Source organism: Petaurus breviceps, unplaced genomic scaffold (assembly GCF_028583685.1).
Source record: "Petaurus breviceps papuanus isolate PSGF00001 unplaced genomic scaffold, PetGlider_PUasm1.0 99, whole genome shotgun sequence".
Taxonomy (NCBI): domain Eukaryota; kingdom Metazoa; phylum Chordata; class Mammalia; order Diprotodontia; family Petauridae; genus Petaurus; species Petaurus breviceps.
Window position 1 is genome coordinate 22786022 of NW_027187465.1, and position 20549 is coordinate 22806570.

The 20549-nt window shown below is 38.8% G+C and overlaps 2 protein-coding genes across 2 annotated transcripts in view; one reads left to right on the forward strand and one right to left on the reverse strand.

Moving 5' to 3' along the window:
- RAD9B (RAD9 checkpoint clamp component B) overlaps positions 1–8192 on the reverse strand; it is a 45967-nt gene extending 37775 nt beyond the window's left edge. The window contains 4 exon segments of the mRNA XM_069081411.1: positions 1811–1960; positions 3430–3500; positions 7999–8074; positions 8076–8192. Of these exon segments, the coding sequence (XP_068937512.1) occupies positions 1811–1960; positions 3430–3500; positions 7999–8074; positions 8076–8192 (414 nt within the window).
- Positions 8193–8236: 44 nt separating this feature from the next.
- VPS29 (VPS29 retromer complex component) lies at positions 8237–19872 on the forward strand. Its single transcript, XM_069081416.1, has 4 exons — positions 8237–8375; positions 14649–14840; positions 17982–18217; positions 19374–19872. The coding sequence occupies exons 1-4, from the start codon at positions 8373–8375 to the stop codon at positions 19489–19491; spliced, it is 549 nt and encodes a 182-aa protein (XP_068937517.1). The 5' UTR covers positions 8237–8372; the 3' UTR covers positions 19492–19872.
- The last annotated feature ends 677 nt before the right edge of the window (positions 19873–20549 follow it).

Genomic DNA, 20549 nt, shown 5'->3' on the forward strand with positions numbered 1-20549 from the left:
TAGCAGCTATAGCATCCATCACTTTGAGCATCAAGCTTATTAGTCTTAATGATACCTTCAGTTGAAGGAGCATTATGGTCTTTTTGGGAATGGCAGAAGTCCTTATCCTAATATTAGCAAAAACCTCTCCAACTCTGCTACCTTGTGCAAGATTCATCTCCCCCACTTCTCAGTAGCAACAGGTACAACTCAGAGAAGTAACAACTTGGTTTTCTTTTCAGCAAGAGTTGGTGATAGAGGGGCGGCTAGGTGGCACAGTGAATGGAGCACCGGCCCTGGAGTCAGGAGGACCTGAGTTCAAATCCAACCTCAGACACTTAACACACACACACACAGAAAAACTAACCGTGTGTCCTTGGGCAAGTCACTTAACCCCAACTGCCCCTCCAAAAAGCAAAAAAAAAAAAAAAGTTGGTGATAGAGAGCAAACTATATTTTTTCTACTCTCCTTTTCAGCAACTAGTCATATATTTAAAAAATGAGTAACTGCCTCAGCGTATGCAAATCAGTGAATGCTATCTCAAAACACTCAACCACTGCTTTTCTCCAGAACCCATAAGTAGACAAGCCCCAGGCAAATGAACTGTCGAGGGTTACCCTCACTATAATCATATAAAGGATTAATGAATAGAAAATAATGATAATTTCTCCCTCTCAGTTAATTTTACCAATGGAAATTCTCACTCACCATTGGGAATTCTCACTCTTCAAACCATGTTGCCATGGCCAAGACATCACTACTCACCTGAGAGCAAATCCTAATTATAAGCAAGATATCAGTTAGAACTAATGAACTGAAGCTGCAAAGAGGAAATGATGAACATTTTGAGTGCTAAATTCATACATTTAGCACTAATAAATTGACAGTAGAGTTATACCTAAAAATAACAAGTGCAACAGTAGAATGAGCAGAAGACTATCTGCAGAATGCAGTAGGTTAATGGATGCATTCTCTTTATAAAATAAAATTTTAGTGATATCTTTGGGTTTTATATCACCTACATTTCCAGCTGAATCCCTCACCTATTCCCTTTCAGAGAGCTACCCCTTATAATAAAAGAAAGAAACATGATAAAAGAAAGAAATTAATGTTCAGCAAAACTAAGAAACATATTGAAAAAAGTCTGCCATTATATGTAATGTTCCATATCCATGGTCTTCTGCTTCTGCAGAAGTAGAGGAGGAGGGGAAGGTATCTTCTAATACCCCAAAATCTCTTCTTGAGGTCAAGTTTGATGTCAAAGAATTAATTTTAAGTGTTTTTTTCTCATTTTCTCTAACTTAGATTGTTGTAAACATTGTGTGTACTCTCTTCTTGATTCTGCTTGCTTCACTTTGTATTAGTTGATGTAAATCTTTCCATGCTTCTCGGTCATCATCAGTCATTGTTTCTTATAGCACAGTAATATTATTTTGATCACATATGTTTAGCTACTCTTCAGATGATAAATATATATATATATATATATATATATATATATATTGTTTCCTGGTTTTTGCTACCACAAAAGTACTGCTAGCAATTCAAGGTGTCCCAAAAGTTTTAGTGCAGTTTTAAACTTAAAACATTTTGTATTATTTACTTGCTTAAATGTTATATCCCCTGCCTAGCCTATAAATTCCATTCAAGTTGTTGATTCTTAGGATAGTAAGCTTACAAGAAGCAGGAACCCCTTTATAAATGATTGTTGCACTGAATGTTCTAATTTAAACCAAAATATAAAGAATTTATGCTTTTGTTCCACATATCAAATATTCCTACTATTCACTGGAAAAAAAAACTCACCACCTTCAGTCTACTATGATTTACCTTCATTCCTAATTTACATTTTAGATGCAATGGCATGTCACTGTCACATATTTCAGGTGTAGCTGACCATTGGTACAGTTGAAAGAATGAAGCTGGGAATAAAACACTTGCATAAGCTGATCTACAAGAATTCACAGACCGCAAAGCAAGCTGGAAAAAAAAAACAACAAACAGCAAACGAATTTACACAAAATGATATGAAGAAAACTGATATTTTAATATCTTAAAACTTAGGTAGTTATATGAAACTATAGTATATAAGCTCTGCCCCCCCCAATAGTTTTATCCATATAAAAACACAATCCAGCACTAACCATAGGTGTCCCAGAGGGCTCTGTCCTGGACCCTCTTCCTTTTTACTATATTACTGGGTGATCTTACCACCTTCCATGGTTTTAATTCTCATCTCCATGTTGAGGATTGTCAAATCTACTTATCCAGCCCTAACTTCTAATCTTACTTCCAGTTTACCATCTCCAACTATCCTTCACTCATCTCAGACTGGATTTCCAGCAGATATCTTAAAGGCAACATGTCAAAATGAAATTCATTATCTTTCCCCCTACACACTCCCTCCTTTTTAAATGTCCCTGTTATTGTTGAGGGCAACACCATCTTCCCAGTCCCCCAGGCTCAAAACCTAGGAGTAATCCTCAATTCTTCACTATCCCTCCCCCCCTCCCCCCATATCCAATCTGTTGTCAAAGCCTGCTGAATTCACCTCTCAAATATGTCTCCTTCTCTTCTCTGATGCTGCAACCACCCTGGTGTGGGCCTTCATCATCTCATGCTTGGACTATTGCAATAGCCTATTGGTTGGTCTGCCTGCCATAAGTCCTTCCCTTCTCCAATCCCTTCTCCACGCAGCCACCAAAGTGATTTTCCTAAAGCACCATGTCACCCCCACACACAGTATACTCCAGTGGTTCCCTATCACCTTCAGAATAAAACACAAAGTTCTTTGGTGTTCAAAGTCCTTCATAACCTACTTCCCACTACTCCTGCCCCACACACCTTTTCAGTCTTTTTATACTTCACTGCCCTCCCCATATTCTTGAATGCAGTGACACTCTCCTCCCTGGTCTTTCTTGAATAAGACATGCCATCATTTGACTTCAAGCACTTTGCTAGCTCAGTCCCTGGAAAGTTTTCAGTTCTCATATCCACCTACTACTGGTTTCCTTCAAGTCCCAGCTCAAACCCTGTATTCTACAGAAAGCCTCATAATTCTAGCACCTCCCTACCGTGGGCTATTTCCGACTTATCCTTATATATTGCTCGTTTGTACATATTTGCTTGCATGTCATCTTCCCCATTGGACTTCTAGCTCCTTGAGAGCAGGCACTATCTTTTGCCTCAGTCTGTATCCCCAGGGCTTAGCACAGTGTCTAGCACAAAGTAGGCACTTAATAAATGTTTATTGACTGACTAGACTGCCTTAAGTTAGCTATATTTGGGGGGAAATGATTTGGGATTTTTTAAGATATAAAGAAAAAAGCTGTAACAATAAAAGTAATTCTCTTGTTTTTCATCTTTTGATAAACAACGAAGTTGGATTAAGATCTGTGAATTATTTCCTTTTCTTTTGTATTTGATCTGTTAAGTTAATTTTTACTTACACCTCTTTCGGCTGGGTCAAGCCACAGTTCCTCACTAATTCGAGCTAAAGCATGGATTGCTCTTCCAAACACTGTAGAGAAAAAGGAGAGTGGTCTTTAAATTCTTTTCCTGTCATTGATGATAAAAATAAATACAGATCTCACAGATAAGGTGATAAATAGGTCTAGATAAATTCATAGATTTGTAGCATCTTATTCATGGGATGGTGCACAAAGGCCTAATCAAAGGCCAAATTAATCTCACACTGTAGATACAGAAACTGTTGTGGAGGATAACTGCCAAACCCCCCCAAAATCTTTCCCTGGGCCCTGTCAGAGATCATCCTGGCCTATATTCCCTCTTGCATTTCCTGAGCCAGGGTACATTTGCCATGGCTCTATGAATAATAAATTAGAAAGTATTTATTTTTTTTAATCACTTTGAGTTTTGTAGTATTGCTTATTTGATACTGGCTAACATGAGCTTATATTTCATCTTTCACCTAGTTCATGGCTTTTCCAGGCACTTCAGAAGTAGGCAGCAATGGTGTGGATTAAAAGAGTTTGTCCCAAGTCTTCATTTAAGACGTGATCCCCAAGAACCTATTGCAAGCAAGTGCTAGCATATTTTTACAGCACTTTAAGCTTGATAGAGCACTTTCTTCACAAAAGCCCCAGAAATAAGTTATACAGGTCATATCATCAACATCTTACAGAGAATGAAGCTAAGGGGGTGAAGCAACTTGCCCAAAGTCATACAAGTTTTATCTAGCAGGTGTGGTATTCAAATACTGATGTTTGGAGTCGAAGGAGATCTGTTATAGGAGATATTCCTGTCAAGTATGGGTTGCATGAGATGGCCATTGAGGTTCAGTCCAACTCTAAAATTCTGTGATTCTATGGCCACTAGTTCTCTTTATACTACACCTTGGTGGATAGAATGATGACTCTGAAATCAAGAAGACCTGGGTTTGAATTTGTCTTGAGACACTTACTAACTATGGATTTAGGACATTGTCACTAACCTCTCTCAGCCTCAGATTCCTCATCTGTAAAATTAAAATGATAATAATACTTACCTCAAAAGGTTGTTTTGAGAAGCAAATCGTATGAGACAATCGGGGTACTTCTAGGTTACTCCCAAAACTTGCTCTCAAATCTTTGCACTGAGCCCTCAGAAAAAAAAAAAACTACCATTTTAAAGTTTTTAGGATATAGAATGTATAGTATAACTATTTCTAAAAAAAATAGCTCACAAGTCCCGACCAGTGTGCTTCCTCTTAACAATCAGCCAGCAGACAGAATTAATTCTTAGCAAAAGCACTTATTAAAATGGATTACAAGCAGTAAGCAATAAATAATATAATTATAATAGTAACAGTAGTAATAAATAGTAAGATTGTTGTTTGTCTTTTATTCTCAAAGAGGACCATGACAACAGGAAGGTGATGCCATGACATGCAAGTGAATTGGATTTAAGTGAGTGAGGGCTGTGCAAAGTCATCAGCCTCACTTTCTCCTCAAAAACCATCTGGGTCCAGTGGTAAGATATAAATCAGGATGACTGGTGATGACCCGGAGACATAGTAAGAACAGTAGCTACAAAATTAATAATACCCCCCCCAAAAAAACCTTAGGTGCACTCTTCTACAAATATGATCAACATCTTTTGGAAGAATGATTGTAGGAAACACATCTAGAATTACAGAGACGATGTCTTTTTTCTCCCAGTGGAACCTTCATAAAGCACTCCCTCTCCCTTCCTCCCTGAGCATAATGTCTCTGCAGGGCAGGTTACTCAGCTAAGCTCCTAGAATCTCTCCATAGCTTGATTCTCAACTGCTGGGACTAGCTTTCTTTTAAGACCATAACTGGCACTCTGTGCTGCCGGATGTCCAATCCTAAAAGCTGTGTCTGGCCTCAAGAGACTACCTCTCTGTTTCCATATCAGTCTGAAATGTGTGTCTTTCCTCCCTCAACTGTGCCCTGAAATATAGAACTGACTCTTTTTTTGGGGTGGAGGGGGGAAGGCAGGGCAGTTGGGGTTAAGTGACTTGCCCAAGGTCACACAGCTAGTAAGTGTTAAATGTCTGAGGCCACATTTGAATTCAGGTCTTCCTAACTCCAGGGCGGGTGCTCTATTCACTGAACTATCTAGCTGCCCTAGAACTTACTCTTAAACTGCTAGATAGGGTGTCTCTTTTTGGTCAAGGAGCTCTGCCACTAGATGCCAAGATTTGAAAGCAGTTAGGGTAAAGTATCAATTTTGTGATTTCATCAGCTTAGATGACTCCAGGGGCGATGACTCTTTCAACCATACAGAAGCAACTTATTCATCACTTTTAGCCTTAGAGAGTTGCCTGGGAGCACTGAGCAGGTGACTGTCCAAAAATCACAGGGTCACTATTTCTCAGAGGTAGGACTCTCCTGATGCCAAGGCTCAGGCCTCTATCCACTCCACTCTATTATCTCACCACAATTGTAGGTTTATAGAATGTTACAGCTGGAAAGAACCTTAGAGTCATAGAGTACATTTTGCAGACTTTGCAGAGAAGGAAAATAACTTTTCCAAGGAAGAATGTGCTAGAAGCAAGGCCAGAATTCAAACTCAGGTCATCATAGACCATTAGAAGATGGAAGCATCTTAGACATCATCTAGTCTAATCCCTTCATTTTAGAGGGAGAAATCAAGACACAGAAAAGAAAAGTGACTTTCCCAAAAATATCAATAATAGCTAATAAACACAGGATTTGAATTCAAAAATGGTTGCTCTTCAGAGTCGGAAGGGACCTTAGAGGCTCATTCTACAGATCAGGAAAACGAGGGAACTTGCCTTTAATATAACAGAGAGGTGAAGTCACTTGCCCAAGCTTACCATAGATGGCTGCTCCAGATTCTAACCCAGGTGTTCTGGGCTCCTTCCCATTGACATAGACCATATGATATAGCAGAGAGACCATTAATGACAAGCAGAATTGGGTTTGAATCCCATCACTCACATTAAATGGCTGTGTGACCTTGGGCAAGTTATATCATTTCTCGAGTTTCAAATTTGTCATCTGTCAGAAGGGAATAATAATACCTGTGACACCTCAAACGGTTATTGGGAGACTCAGAAGGGAAAATGAAAAACTTAAAGCCTTCGGCAAAGGTCTTCTAACACCTTCCTCCCTGAAGGGTATATATGATCTGTCCAGTGACAGTGGCCTCCTGCCTATTTCCTAAAGAAGACGCTCCATCTATTGACTCCATGCATTCTCTGGTTGTCTCCCATGCCTGGAAATCTCTCCCTATTCCACTTTGACCACTGACCTCCCCCACCTCTTCCTTTAAATCACAACTAAAATCCCACCTCTTGGGACGGCTAGGTGTTGCAGGGAATAGAGCACCGGCCCTGGAGTCAGGAGGACCTGAGTTCAAATCCAGCCTCAGACACTTAACACAAAAACTAGCCGTGTGACCTTGGGCAAGTCACTTAACCCCAACTGCCCTCCAAAAAGCAAATAAAATAAAATAAAATCCCACCTCTTACAGGAAGCCTTCCCCAAACCCTCTTAATCCGAGAGCCTTCCCTCTTTTCAGTTCAGTTGTTTTTCAGTCATATCTGATCCTTCATGACTCCATTTGGAGTTTTCTTGGCGGATACTCGAGTGGTTTACCATTTCCTTCTCCAGCTTATTTTACAGATGAGGAAACTGAGGCAAACAGGGTTAAGTGACTTGCCCAGGGTCACACGGCTAGTGAGGGTCTGTGGCCAGATTCAAACTTGTGAAGATGAGTCTTCCTCACTCCAGACCTGGTACTCTTTGCACTGCCACTTACCTGAACTTTCTCTCTTTTAATTATTTCCTATTTATCCTGTACATAGCTTGCTTTGTATGTATTTGTTTGCTTGTTGTCTCCCCCATGAGACTGTAAGCTCTCTGAGGGCAGGGACTGTCTTTTGTCTCTTTTTGTATCCCCATCGATTAGCACAGTGCTCGGCACATAGTAGGTGTTGATTGAAATGATGATTATTATAGTGCCTGGCACATAGTAGGTGCTTATATAAATGCTGATTGATTGAAATGCTGATTATTATTTCTCAAGGTCACATACACAGCAGTGATGGTGAAGGAAGGATTCAACTACAGGATCATAACTTAAAGGTGCAAGGGGACAGAAAGAAACAGAATCTATGCTTCCCCTCATTTTACAGAAAGGGAAACTGAGGCTCATAGACAGGAAGTGACTTGTCCAAAGTCAAACAGATAGGGTTAGGGTAGCGGGTGTAGGATTCGAATCTGGACCCTCAGACTCCCAATCCATTGCTTTTTAGGGCTGGAAAGAAGCTGATGGGTCATGGGTTGTCCAAGCTACTTATTCTACAGATAAGGTAAACTGAGGCCCAGAGGGGTTACACCACTTTCTCTGGGGCCCATAGCAGGGCAGTGGCAGGGCCAGAATCCCAATCTAGGTCAGGTCAAAGGGTCATTTAATAGGAGAGCCGAAGGGTGCGGCCCTCATCTTTTACAGAGGGAGAAACTGAGGCAGCACCCAGTGGGGCTGGGTCCCCCGAGCTCGGGAGGCAGGCGGGATGGCGGCTGCACCTTTCACGTGGTAACCTCCCATCTCGCACTTCATCGTCTCCAAGGTCGGGTCGGGGATCTCGGAGCCGAGACCAGGGAGGTTCCCTTCCCAGGAAGAGTTCCTCAGAGCAAGCGACGACGCCCTGCGCGTGCTCAGAAGCGCCCAGGGCTTCCCGCTCTTTCCGAGCCGGCCCCACCCCCGAACTTCCGGCCATCTGCTTCCCTGCACGTCGCTCCTTCGCTAACCGGGGAATCCAGACCTCTCCGGCCTGCCGTCGCCGCCTCGGAGCTGGAGCTCGTTTTTATTGGCTGACCCGTCGGTGGGCGGGTTCTGGGGAGGCTGAGGAAGGAGGCGGCGGAGACGGTTGCTGTGGCGGAGCGGGGCCGGTGACAGGATGGTGAGAGCGGGGCCCATGAGCGGCCCCAAGCGAGAGGGAAAACCGGGAGAGGAAGGAAGCGGGAGGGGAAAAAAGCGAAGGCCTCAGCTGGTGGGAGTGGAAACGTAGGGAGGACCCGGACCCGGTTCCGGCCGTGTCAGGCCCGGGCGCCCGAGCGGCGTGGCCGCAGGGAGCCGATCGGAGGGGTGTCTCCCGCTCGGCCCCGGACCGAGGTGCCTCGACCGCCCCTCCTCCGGTCAGCTGTTCCTTCCGAGTCACCAGACCTGCGCCCCCGCCCCCACCCCTAGTCCTAGGGTCACTGGCCGGGGCGTCACATGACCACTCACCCACCCCCGAGGCACCCCTCCCCCCTGAGGCCTCATCTGTAAAATGAATGGGCTGGGCAAGGGATGGGCCGGCCGTGACACCCTCAAAATCTTGGCGGCCTGGCCTCCACCTCCGGGGCCGCGGGCGAGCCCCTTCCCCGCTCCGGGGCCGCAGGGGACTTAGGAGATAATTTAGCCCAATCCCTCATTTTGCCGAGGAAAACAAATTAGAAGTAGCAGAGCCGAGATTCGAATACCGAACCTCTCTGATTCCAAAGCCGGCATTCTTTCCCCTGCTGGTCCCTTCCGGATCTTACATTCACTCTGGAAGCCTTAAAGGCCTTTTGGGGAAGAGGCTGCAAACCTTTCATACTCCTTCCCCCAGAAGTCAGTTTTGTTCCAGTTTGGTTCGGATTCTTGGATAACTGAGTATTCAGTAGAAATCCTGCCTTTTTCAGTTTTCCACTTGGGCCTTAAATTCTTTGAAAAAGGTACTTTCCTAGAGTAGAAGAAGCACTGTATTTGGGAAGATCTGGGATATGGTGACTCTGCTACTTTCTGCCTGGGTAACTTTGGACAAGTTCCTTTCTCAGGCCCTCAGTTTGCTCACCAGTGATATAAGGGATTTGGGACAAATCAGGAGTTCTCAAGCTTTTCTTTGTCCTGGATTCCTTTGACTGTATGGGGAAACCCATGAACCCCTTCTGAGAATGATGTTCTTAATGTATAAGTTAAAACATATAGTATTACAAAGGAAACAGATTTCACTGAAATGCAGCTAACAATTTTTTAAAAGGATCCTAAAGTAGACAATGTGTAAGATTCATTTGATTTTTAAATACTGGAATTCTTGGGGATAGATACATCTTTCCATTCAGTTCATGCTTCTTCTATTGCCCAAGTATTATTAAGCACTATTAAACTCTGGTCTTCACAAATCATTGTTTCATCCATGGACTACCAAGGAGTCTGGATTGATTTCAAAGGGTTCATGGAGTTGGATGGGAAGAAAATCACACCTTATTTTCACTTGCTTCTAACTCAAATTTAGCATTTTCCTCAATTATTTAAAAACATTCTGAGAAATATCCATAGACTTTACTAGTTTGCCAAAAGGTGGGTACATGACACAAAAAAAGTTAAGAAGACTTGTGTTCAATTGATGATTATAATAATTGACAATTACATACCACTTTAAGATTTTCAAAGAATTTCACATGCATTAACTCATTTGATTGAGAAGTTACAATAAGTCCTTGATTTTTTAGGGTCTGCTAGAGCAACCTGGATATCTTTTTTCTTTGTATCAATATGAGGTTAAATTGTATCCCCCCCCCCACGCATGTATCTAACTTGCATTTTTAAATTTGCTGAGATGTATGCAATCTACCTTGTTTGCTTTAATTTTTAAGTAGATTGAGGGTAGAATTGACTGGCAGACTTTTAAACTCAGACATAGTGGGTCTTAATCCTAGTTTTGGTTGTTAGACCCAAATTGCATAGCATCTAAATTACTAGAAGCCTTATAATCATATAGGTCCTTTTTGGGTCTCAGTTCCCTCTTTGTAAAATAAGGGTGCTGGACTAGTTGGTAGCAATTTGCATCATTTCTAATGTTTGTCTCCTTTGATGCAAAAGGAAGAATAACATTGCACAGCAACAATGAACAAGTTCTCTTCCTGGGGGAGAGAAAATAAGAATTAATCAAGTTCATTTTTCAAAGTCTTAAAATCTAAGAAACTAATAGGTAAGGATTACTACATCTGCAACTAGAGTAGATTTGTCACATTAATAGAAAGTGAGCATATAACATTTTTAGATAACTAAACTGGAGCACTACATTTTATCTGAAGCTCCTGGGAGAATTAGGTTAACTGTAACCTTAACCAACACCTTTATGTTTTAAGGCTCTTCATTTGCCACAAAGGATAGGGAAAATTAGTAACGGCATACACACCTGGTATAGAATATCAGGATTCTGTGAGCAACAAGTTTATATGTGGGGAAGGTTCAGCTTAGCTAGACCTTCCTCCTCCATCTCCCCCACCCCCACTCCATCTAGACAGGAGAAGATTGTTTTATTTTTGCCTTTGTAACTCCAAATACCAAAAGAATAACTTGAAAGTTGTAAATACTCAATGAATGTTTATTGGATTGGATTAGATGCCAAAGGCAGTTCTGTAACTTTTTCCTGGTTTTAGAGGAATAGAGATTAGACTTGATTTTACTGGTTTAGGGAACTTCTAGGTAAGGAAACTCCCTTTATCAATCCAGGTCAGCACCTTTTTTACAACATATAATAAAAAAGAATTGCCTAGAATAACAATTCTCAAAGTGTGCTTCATGCACCCCCAAGGTCAAAACAACAAATTGTAACAGATTGAATGTAGAGCAGATAGGATAATCTAACTGTCTTCTATTAAGTCAGACATTAAAAGTATTTACAGAAATATGTAAAACGATGCCATTCTTCTCATTAAAGTTTTTTCCATTAAAAAAATGTGTTAACATGTAATAGGTTTTATTATTCGTATTGATGAATTACTAAACATTTTTTAAATTTTTTTTTCTTTTTGGAGGGGGGAATGAAATGCAATTGGGGTTAAGTGACTTGCCCAAGGTCACAGAGCTAGTAAGTGTTAAGTGTCCGAGGCCAGGTTAGAACACAGGTCCTCCTGACTCTAGGGCCAGTGTTCTATTCACTTCACCACCTAGCCCCCCCGAATTACTAAACATTTTTAAATGTATCAGTTTTAATTTCAAAATTTCTAATGTAATAAATATCCATAGGTATTAGCCACATAAACAAAAGCTCTTTGGGGTCCTTAATAATTTTTAAGGATTCCTGAGACCAAAAAATTTGAGAACTGCTGGCCTAGAGCACTGAATGTGTGTGACTTGTCCACAGTCACATAGCCAGAATGCCAGATTTGAACCCAGAGCCTCCTAACTTTAAGACTAGTGCCCATTCCACTATGTAACGCTGCCTTTCATCATGGTGTGCATAATAAATGATAGAGATCTGCCAATAGTATAAATTGACAACTATTAGAATCATGTACTATTAGTTCCAGGTTACAGTATTATTAAATTAATACCTTTTAGAGGTATAATTCATTACTTAGCACCTTATGAATCTACAAAACACAAGCTCCAGTTATGTGAAATTAATGGGAATGTCTTCAAATTTGCCATTTCAGATTGAACTGAAAGCCAACGGCAATAAATATGGACCACAGATCTACAGGGTCTCTGGGGAAGAAGAATGTTGGGAAGAATTTGTAGTATAGTCTTAAGAAGGAGAAATAATCCCCAGAGTAGTTTAATAAAATTAAAATGGTTTCTTTTGGTATCATTTTGAGCACGGTGTGAGCAAAGCTAATTTTTTTTTTAACATTTTCCTTCATAACACTCAGAATTCATTAACAATTTGCATATTTATTTGGCTAAAGGTGTTTAAATTTTATTTTCTTTTGCTTTCTTTTAACATTGGTCATGTTTCACCCTTTTTTTCATCCCCCTGTCTGCAATCAACTTCTTCATTCCAATAAGGCTGGGCACAGAGTAAGTTTCTTCTTGTAGCTCCTACTAACATTGGTGGTGGGTGACTGACTCAGAGCTATTAGAGCATCTTAATGAGGTACAGATTTCTGAACTTTTATTGTTGGCATTTTGTTCTTGGGTTTCTTACCTTTACTGTATCTGTATCAGGGAGTATAAATGACTAAATTCTGACACTTTAACTAATTGGGGTTGTAGGCTGGCATTAGCTCTAACTTCTGTTTTAAAATACACTAGACTCTTGCTATAACATGACTTACTAAAGTATGCAATTGGGGGTAAGGTGAGACTCATTCAGACACTTTGTAATCAGAGTAGCAGAAATACATGTTATAACATTGTTTCACCTTCTGTGTCCCATATCATAGATTTAGGGGATACTGTTATAACAAGAGTCTAGTGAACTTCCCCACTACTTCAGGCTCATCTTTTTGCATAATGATGACACATGTTTCCATACTGTTAGCCCCTTACTCTGGTCCAAGTATGCATACCTGGAGGATAATCTACTGCATTTTATAGCATATGCTAGCCTATTGGGGTTATTAACCTAAATACTTATTTTTGGAGTGTTATGGAAGCATAACCTTTTGTAATTTTTTTTTGAGGAGTCTGGGTATCTCTTTTATATGGCCATCTACTTTTTGTCATTTCTCAAGTGCCAGTGTCCCACATTAATTCCTTATGTATTTCAACCCTGGCCTGAAGGAACCAAGTACCCAGTAAGAGTGAAGATTGTTTGGTCCCCAGAGACCTCTGTATGCTCTTCAGGGAGGGCAAAAGTATTCAGGTAGTTGTTAGCCATTTGTGCACCAAGATCTGTATTGACACAATTCAACTGATTCAGGCCGTTGAGTTATTACACCAACCAAAATGATGTTACTTCTCTTTTTCAAAAAGAAGCTTACTTAACAAAAAATAATGGCATGGAAATTTTGTCAGCCCCTGTCACTCTGCTGTCACTCCCATGTTCTGGTAACAGTTCATTTTGCTTTGCAATCATTTTGATTTTTGTTGCATAATGAAATCCAGCTGCTTTCAGTGACCATTTTAATTTGCATGATTAACTAATTTACAAAGTTTGTGATGACAGAAGTGTTTGCACACATCTCACATCTCCTACCAGTACTTTATGCTATGTTGAAAAGTTTAATGTTCCCTTTAACAATTTTATATATGAATTAAAAATTTGTCCTTTTTAGAAATAGTAATGGGAAAGGGGGGGTGCACACATCACATATATACACATACATGCATATATATATGCACACACCTCTACATATGTGCATATTTTTTTAGTTAGGCTGTGAGAAGGTCGGATGATTGGTTTCCTTGTACTCCCTTGAATAAATGATTTCCTGGCCCTGTGGAAACATCTAAGTTTAACCTTTCTCAAAGATCTTCTTGGCAGTATTTCATGAAGGGGCAAAAGAAAATAATTCTTTGTGTGTGAAACCTTTGGAAAGCCAGAATAAAATTGCATAAGTATTACTATTATGATGATTATTTTGTTGCTTTTTAAAATTGTAATAGCAAAACTTATTTTGTTATCCTAATTGAAGCTATATTGTAGTTATAATCAATTTCTTTTGTAAATTAGTAGCTCAGCAAAAGAAAGTTAACTTTTAAAAACTAATGTACTTTAAAAAATTGTAGAAAATGTTATGTTGCATTTGGGGATTATAACTGAGGTAAATAAGCAGATAAAACGGATGAGAAGGAAAATGAAAAATATAGAGGAATATGATATAAAAGTATCAGTTTACCATTTGTGTGTTTTTTCATAGCCCTGGTATTAACAGGTATTTTTATACCTTTTCAAAGCATTGTTATTAGGGTAAGATAATGAATGATCTTATTTTTGTCACTTTTTCAATAAGCTTAGTCACTTAGGAGATCTGCTGGTATTTAATTAATCTTCTGTACCATTTTTAAGTTCTTTTTAAAATGTGCAAAATATGGACATCATGTCTGACCAGCTTCCTTGTAAATTCAGGCTTTCAAAAAATGCCAAATTCCACAGCTAGAAGAATGGATTTTTATTCTGTATTTTTCATCTTCAGCTTAATATAAAGCTTTTCAAATGGAGCAGCAGAATAAAATTGCTCATTTTATTCACTGTCTGAGGAATGGGTACACTGTGTAGGCACAGCTATTGGTGATAGAAACAAAAGCAGCTTAATTTGCAGCTGAGGAGAGGCAATGAATTCCTTTTAATGATAATTTTGTATTAAGAATGATTTTCTGCTTTCTGTTGAATTTTTGAATCTTTTTTATTGTGTTTTATTTGTGAAAGGAATTAAAGGAGCATATAGGTCTATGCCAGTTACTATGTGCTGAATCTTGTTTTGTCTGTTATAACATTTTATTTAATATGTTATTATTTCACACCCTGACACCTAATAAGTTGGTGTTAGTATTAGGAGATCTGCACATCCCCCACCGATGCAATAGTCTGCCAGCTAAATTCAAAAAACTACTGGTACCTGGAAAAATTCAGCACATTCTCTGCACTGGAAACCTTTGCACCAAAGAAAGTTATGACTATCTAAAGACTCTAGCTGGAGATGTTCACATTGTTAGAGGAGACTTCGATGAGGTGATGTATTTTTACTATTTCTTTTTATCTGGTTTTTTGGACATAGTTTTAATCAAACTATTTTTAATTAATGTTGACTAAAAATGGTTTTGCTTTTATTTTTCCAAATTTGCCATCATTTCAATTGTATCTAAAGCAAATGGTTCTGCCAGAGAGTGAGCCATGCTCTAGTAATGCCAAGAGTGCCCCAACCCTTTAACAGAGCAGTTGTGCCCTTTGGCACATGAGAGGCTTGTGCTAGAAAATCTAGACAAGCTCTTCTGACACTTACCTCTCGTGATTCTGATGGGAATCGTTTGTGTTTCAGATTCCTGGAATTACTGATAGCCCAGACATACATTTTCCCCATATACAACTAAATGAGTGGCAGGTGTAACACAATTTACTTGTATCAGGAGAAAGTGCTGGAAGTGACTAATGGCAGCATCAGTGAGCAGGAGTGACTTGTGCCTCTTTCCTGTTGGAGGGAAGGTGACGGGCTGTAGAGGTGAAAACGAAACCTCGATAGCCAACGTTCCCAGCTCCATGCCACATGCAGACTGGATAGGCATGCCTGCTCTGTCTTTGTCTCAGTTATTGATAAAGAAAAATGTTAAACCAAATTGGGCTGAGCACAGCTCTGATTCACTCCACTCAAGACCTGCCTAGTCAGGTATTGAACCTTTCGCTACTACTCTCTGAATCTGAATCTAGTTATTCAGTATACTGTCATCTCTTCTGCATTTCTTTTTTTGTTTGGGTTTTTTTGGAGGGGGGAGGGGAGGGCAGGGCAGTTGAGGTTAAGTGACTTGCCCAAGGTCACCCGGCTAGTTTTTTGTGTTAAGTGTCTGAGGCCCGGATTTGAACTCAGGTCCTCCTGACTCCAGGGCCGGTGCTTTATTCACTGTGCCACCTAGCCACACCTCATCTACATTTCTTGATCTTTTCTATATGACTCTTTGTAATCGTGTTTTTTTCTCAATATTCACTAGTAACTTTGATAATACATTCTAACATTTTCCCAGAAATCAAAGTGAAGGATGTTCACCTATACTGTAGTTTACTTGATCCATTCTCTTCCCTTTAAAAAAAAAACCTGATACTTTTATCCTTTGTACCTTTGTAACATTTTCATTCTCCCTGTATTCTCTTTCAAATATTAATAACAATCATTTTGCAATCACATCTGCCAATCTTTTTAGTATGTTATGGGCTGGGCCTGATTCAGGCTGTTCCCTGGATAGTTTAGGTCTGAAATTGGAACAAAATGAGACACTTGTAATCAATCTAACAATTAACAAAAGAAGGGTTACTTGGCCATAGCAGAGGTAAGACACTGAGAGCAGAGAAGGGATCTTTATCTAGGCTTTATCTTTGATTTTGTTGGGTACATGTCATCCGAGCTGCTGGTCTCTGGTCACAAACTAGAGGAAGTAGCTCCTGTCCCTCTTTCCTTGGCTGTTTTATACCCAGACATCAGGAAACTACATGAATGTCCCCTGAGCCAATTAAATCTTGATGTAATTTCAGAACCTTTTAAGGAAAAACTCAGCTAATTTACACAAGGGAAGGGGAAAGGGTATTAGGATATTGCTCCCACCAAATCGACCAATATATAATTCATGTGGGCCACATGACTGGAATGCATCAAGGGTAGCTGAGTGCTCTTTATTATTTCCTCATTGGCTATCAATTCTTTTAGCTGTGTTTGTTGTGGGACTTTTTTTCCGCAATCCAAAAATCCTCCCTGGAAGAATAAACAGAGGCAAAATGGGAATTCATCCATTCACTATTCTTAAAATCATCCCATCCACCTCCAGCAGTGGTCCTATCCTTTTTTTTTGGATTCTTTCCCCCTCTCCCTCCTTCCTCATATGGCTTTTTTAAACCCTGTTTTTGTCCTGGGCTTTTCTTGCCAACCTTACTTCATTCTGAGCTTTAGCATCCCTAACATTGTTGTCAGAGGACCAGCCTATACTTTTTATTTTTATCATCTTGTTAGCTTCCCTTGCTTCCATATTCAGTACATTTTTTAAAAATCTTGTTAGTGAGTTGGTTAGAGTTGTCTGTGCATTCATATCAGTCTCTTAAGAAAACTCTCATTTTTATTCCTCATCAGAATTTTTCCCTTTGTGCCTTCAGAATTTCATTCTGGACAATTTCTTAACCCTTCTGGGTTGACCTCCCTTGCAGAAAAGCCCATTTATAATATTCTCTAAACCCTTTTGAAATCTACTCTTATAAAAGTTAGTGCAAGGGGCGGCCAGGTGGCTCAGCGAGTAAGAGCACCGGCTCCAGTGTCGGGATGATCTGGATCAAATCCGGGCTTAGATACTCAGCACCACACCCAGAAATAACTGGCCATGTAACCTTGAGCAAGTTACTTAACCCCGATTGCTTTAAGAAAAAAAAAGTTAGTGCATATCAAAACCAGATATGCCCAGCTTTCCTCTCCTGTATCACAAACTCTAGGAAAGATTGCTTTCTCCCTCCAAGTTTTCAGTTATTTCCACCCTAATAAGCAATTCTTCCCTGTTAGTGAGAATCAATTCTAGGATTCTTTCTTGCTGGTTCCTTTACCTTTTGAAGAACTAAGTTATCATTAAAGTAAGTTATGCTTTTAGATGTTTCCTGAACTCACCTCATTGATCTACCTCAATTTTTTCACTTAAGTATAAATTCTTAATATACAATGCTACGCCATCCACACCTTCCCCTTTTTACCTACCTTGTTTCTTTTGAACAAAGGGTGCCTATTCAGAGTCATAGATTGGGTCTTATCCCACCAAATTTCTGATGCCTTTGAGGTCAAATTTACCTTAGAGTGGGTTTAATAGAGAAAAAGACAATATAACATCCAAGTTCACTTTTCTAAATGATTTGTCAACACTTTCTGTGCTTTTTCTTGGAGATATCCAGCATTATAGATTAATTTCTATTAGGACACATTTTTAAATTTTAATATCTTTTAAATATTTAAAACATTTAACTGTTTAAACAATAAACAAAATTTATTTAGTATCTACTATATGAAAGGCAGTGTATATAAAATAAATATAAGCATGAGATGTAATATTGTTAATTTATTGAAAAAAGGCTGACTTTTTCTTAAATGTCAGTACTTCTAAAATATATGTGCATTTTATCTTTGTTTCCTCTTAGAATCTGAATTATCCAGAGCAGAAGGTGGTGACTGTTGGGCAGTTCAAAATTGGTTTGATCCATGGACATCAAGTAATTCCATGGGGCGATATGGCTAGCTTAGCATTGCTACAAAGGCAGTTTGATGTGGACATTCTCATTTCAGGACACACACACAAATTTGAGGCCTTTGAACATGAAAATAAATTCTACATTAATCCAGGATCTGCCACCGGAGCATATAATGCTCTGGAAACGTGAGTAGTAATAATGTTATTTTTGATTCTCAGTGCTTTGTTAACATTAACCTGAAACTCCCAAAAGAAGAAAGAAAATGTAACCAGCTGCACAACAGTGATCTTTCTTTGCTTAGAAACTTCCTTTTCCTTTTTACAAATTGCATTTTTTAAAATAAATTTTTATTGATATTTCTCCCAGGATCACTCCCATACCTTTCCCCTCCCCCCCCAATCTATTTCTTATATCAAATAATATAAAGAAAAAAAGAAAGAGGGGGAAAAATCAGCAAAAGTAACCAATACATTAAAAAAAAAATCTAAAAAGTTATGCAGTGTTCCACAGTCCATGAACCTCCCACCTCTATGAAGGAATAGGGTGGGAATGTCTTCTCATATTCTTCTTTGGGGCCATGCTTTGTTCTTTGCAATTTTAAACATTCATTTTTTATTTTCTTTTTGTGGATCTTTCCATTTACCTTGTTGTAGTCATTTTGTATATTTTTTACTTGACTGTTTATTTCACTGTGAATCAGAGACTTACTTTACAATACTTTTTATATTCATCACATCCATTGTTTATTACAGCATACTAATAGTCCATTACATTCACATACCACAATTTGTTAGCTATTCCCCACTCAATGGATATTTACTTTGCCTCCAGTTCTTTCCTATCATAAAAAGTGCAGTTATAAATATTTTGGTTTAGACTTTCTTCTTATCAGTGGCCAAACCCAGTAGTGAAATCACTGGATCAAAAGGTGTGGATATTTGAGTCACTTTATTTGCATAGTTCCAAACTGCTATACTCAGACACAGCTCCATCAACAGTTGTATTAGTGTGCCTGTTTTCCCATAACTTCTCCAACATCTTTGCAAATTTTTCAGGTATGAGGCAAAACTTCGGCATTGTTTTGGTTTTCATTTCTCTTATTAGTGACATGGAGTATTCTTTCATATGATTGTTAATAGTTTACAATTCTTCTTTTGAGAATTGTTTGCCATATCCTTTAACTATGTACATGTTAGGGCTGGTTACCTTTTTAACGTATGGATTCAAAACCAGATTTATCACTGAATGCTATTTCTAAATTGTTAGCTTGAAAATGTAAATTTATAGTAATAGTGCCTTTTAAATATAAAGCACATTAACATATTATTTTCCCCTTTCCAGAAACATCATTCCTTCATTTGTATTGATGGATATCCAGGCATCTACAGTTGTTACTTACGTGTATCAGCTAATTGGAGATGATGTGAAAGTAGAACGAATTGAATATAAAAAATCCTAAAACAGGCCTCTTGATGATCTTTTTGGTTCCATTCCCTTGTTCGAATCAAGTAATTAAACATTCAGAAGCCACAGAATTGTGACATTTTTAAAGTATTATGCATTGAAAAACTAACATCTTATTTGGTGATACATAATTTGCTACAAGCTTATTGTAAACTATAAGAATGTATTTAGTTTATAGGACATGATTTCTAAGGAATAACTTGTACCACATGATAAATGGATGTATGTAAAAAAAAAAGTTTAATTCTGTAAATATCTTCAATGTTAACATTCAAGCCTTTGTTACCAACATAGTGCATGAATAGAAGAGTTCCAGACTGCCTCACTGTATACACTGTCCTCCTCTTTATACTGTAATAAACACCTTTCACTTCTCCTTCCTTGATAACCTGTGTTTTAATATTCAAGCTTGAAAAAATGAAGGATCAAATGAAAACATGGGTAGTTTACTATCTCTTTGAGAACAAAAGCCTGTATGATGTGACTTGGAGAAGTCTCTGGTTTTATTTTCCATGTGTGAACATAATCAGTTTCCTCAAAAGATGTTTCTGAAAAGTTGTGTCAGTCATATTTGTTGGTTGAGTCTGAAATTTTTATCTTCATTTTAAAAATTTGATCCTTAACAGCTGAGCCTTTTCAAGCAATTAATGATTTGTAGAAAGCACTTGAAGCAGCCTTGAGAAGTTCTTATTTAAGGACATCTATGGCAAGTGCTTTTGTAATGCAAATTATTGCCTTCTGTTTAATGGGTTTCTATATGAGGGCTTTTCTTAAAGTATACAACATGATTACTTCCATATCAGTGTTGCAATTTAAGTGATCATGACTGTATTTATTTCCATAGTTTTCATTCCGTTCCATTTCCACATTTCCATTCTGCTTCCTTAAGAAGTAATAGTCGAGAAGTCCAATTCAACAAACATTTATTGAGGATTTAGCACAGAGAGAAAAGGAATCATTTACAGCAGGATGCTCATGTAAAATTTACTATTTAATATAGCCTTTGGTAGCAAATGCTTTTAAGTGTCTGACTACAAATATGAACTTGGATTA

Excerpts from the sequence above, each read along its gene's own strand:
- VPS29 (XM_069081416.1), top strand. Across the intron at positions 14,841-17,981 it reads TTAGAGGAGACTTCGATGAG|AATCTGAATTATCCAGAGCA; the intron begins GTGATGTATTTT and ends GTTTCCTCTTAG. Across the intron at positions 18,218-19,373 it reads GCATATAATGCTCTGGAAAC|AAACATCATTCCTTCATTTG; the intron begins GTGAGTAGTAAT and ends TCCCCTTTCCAG.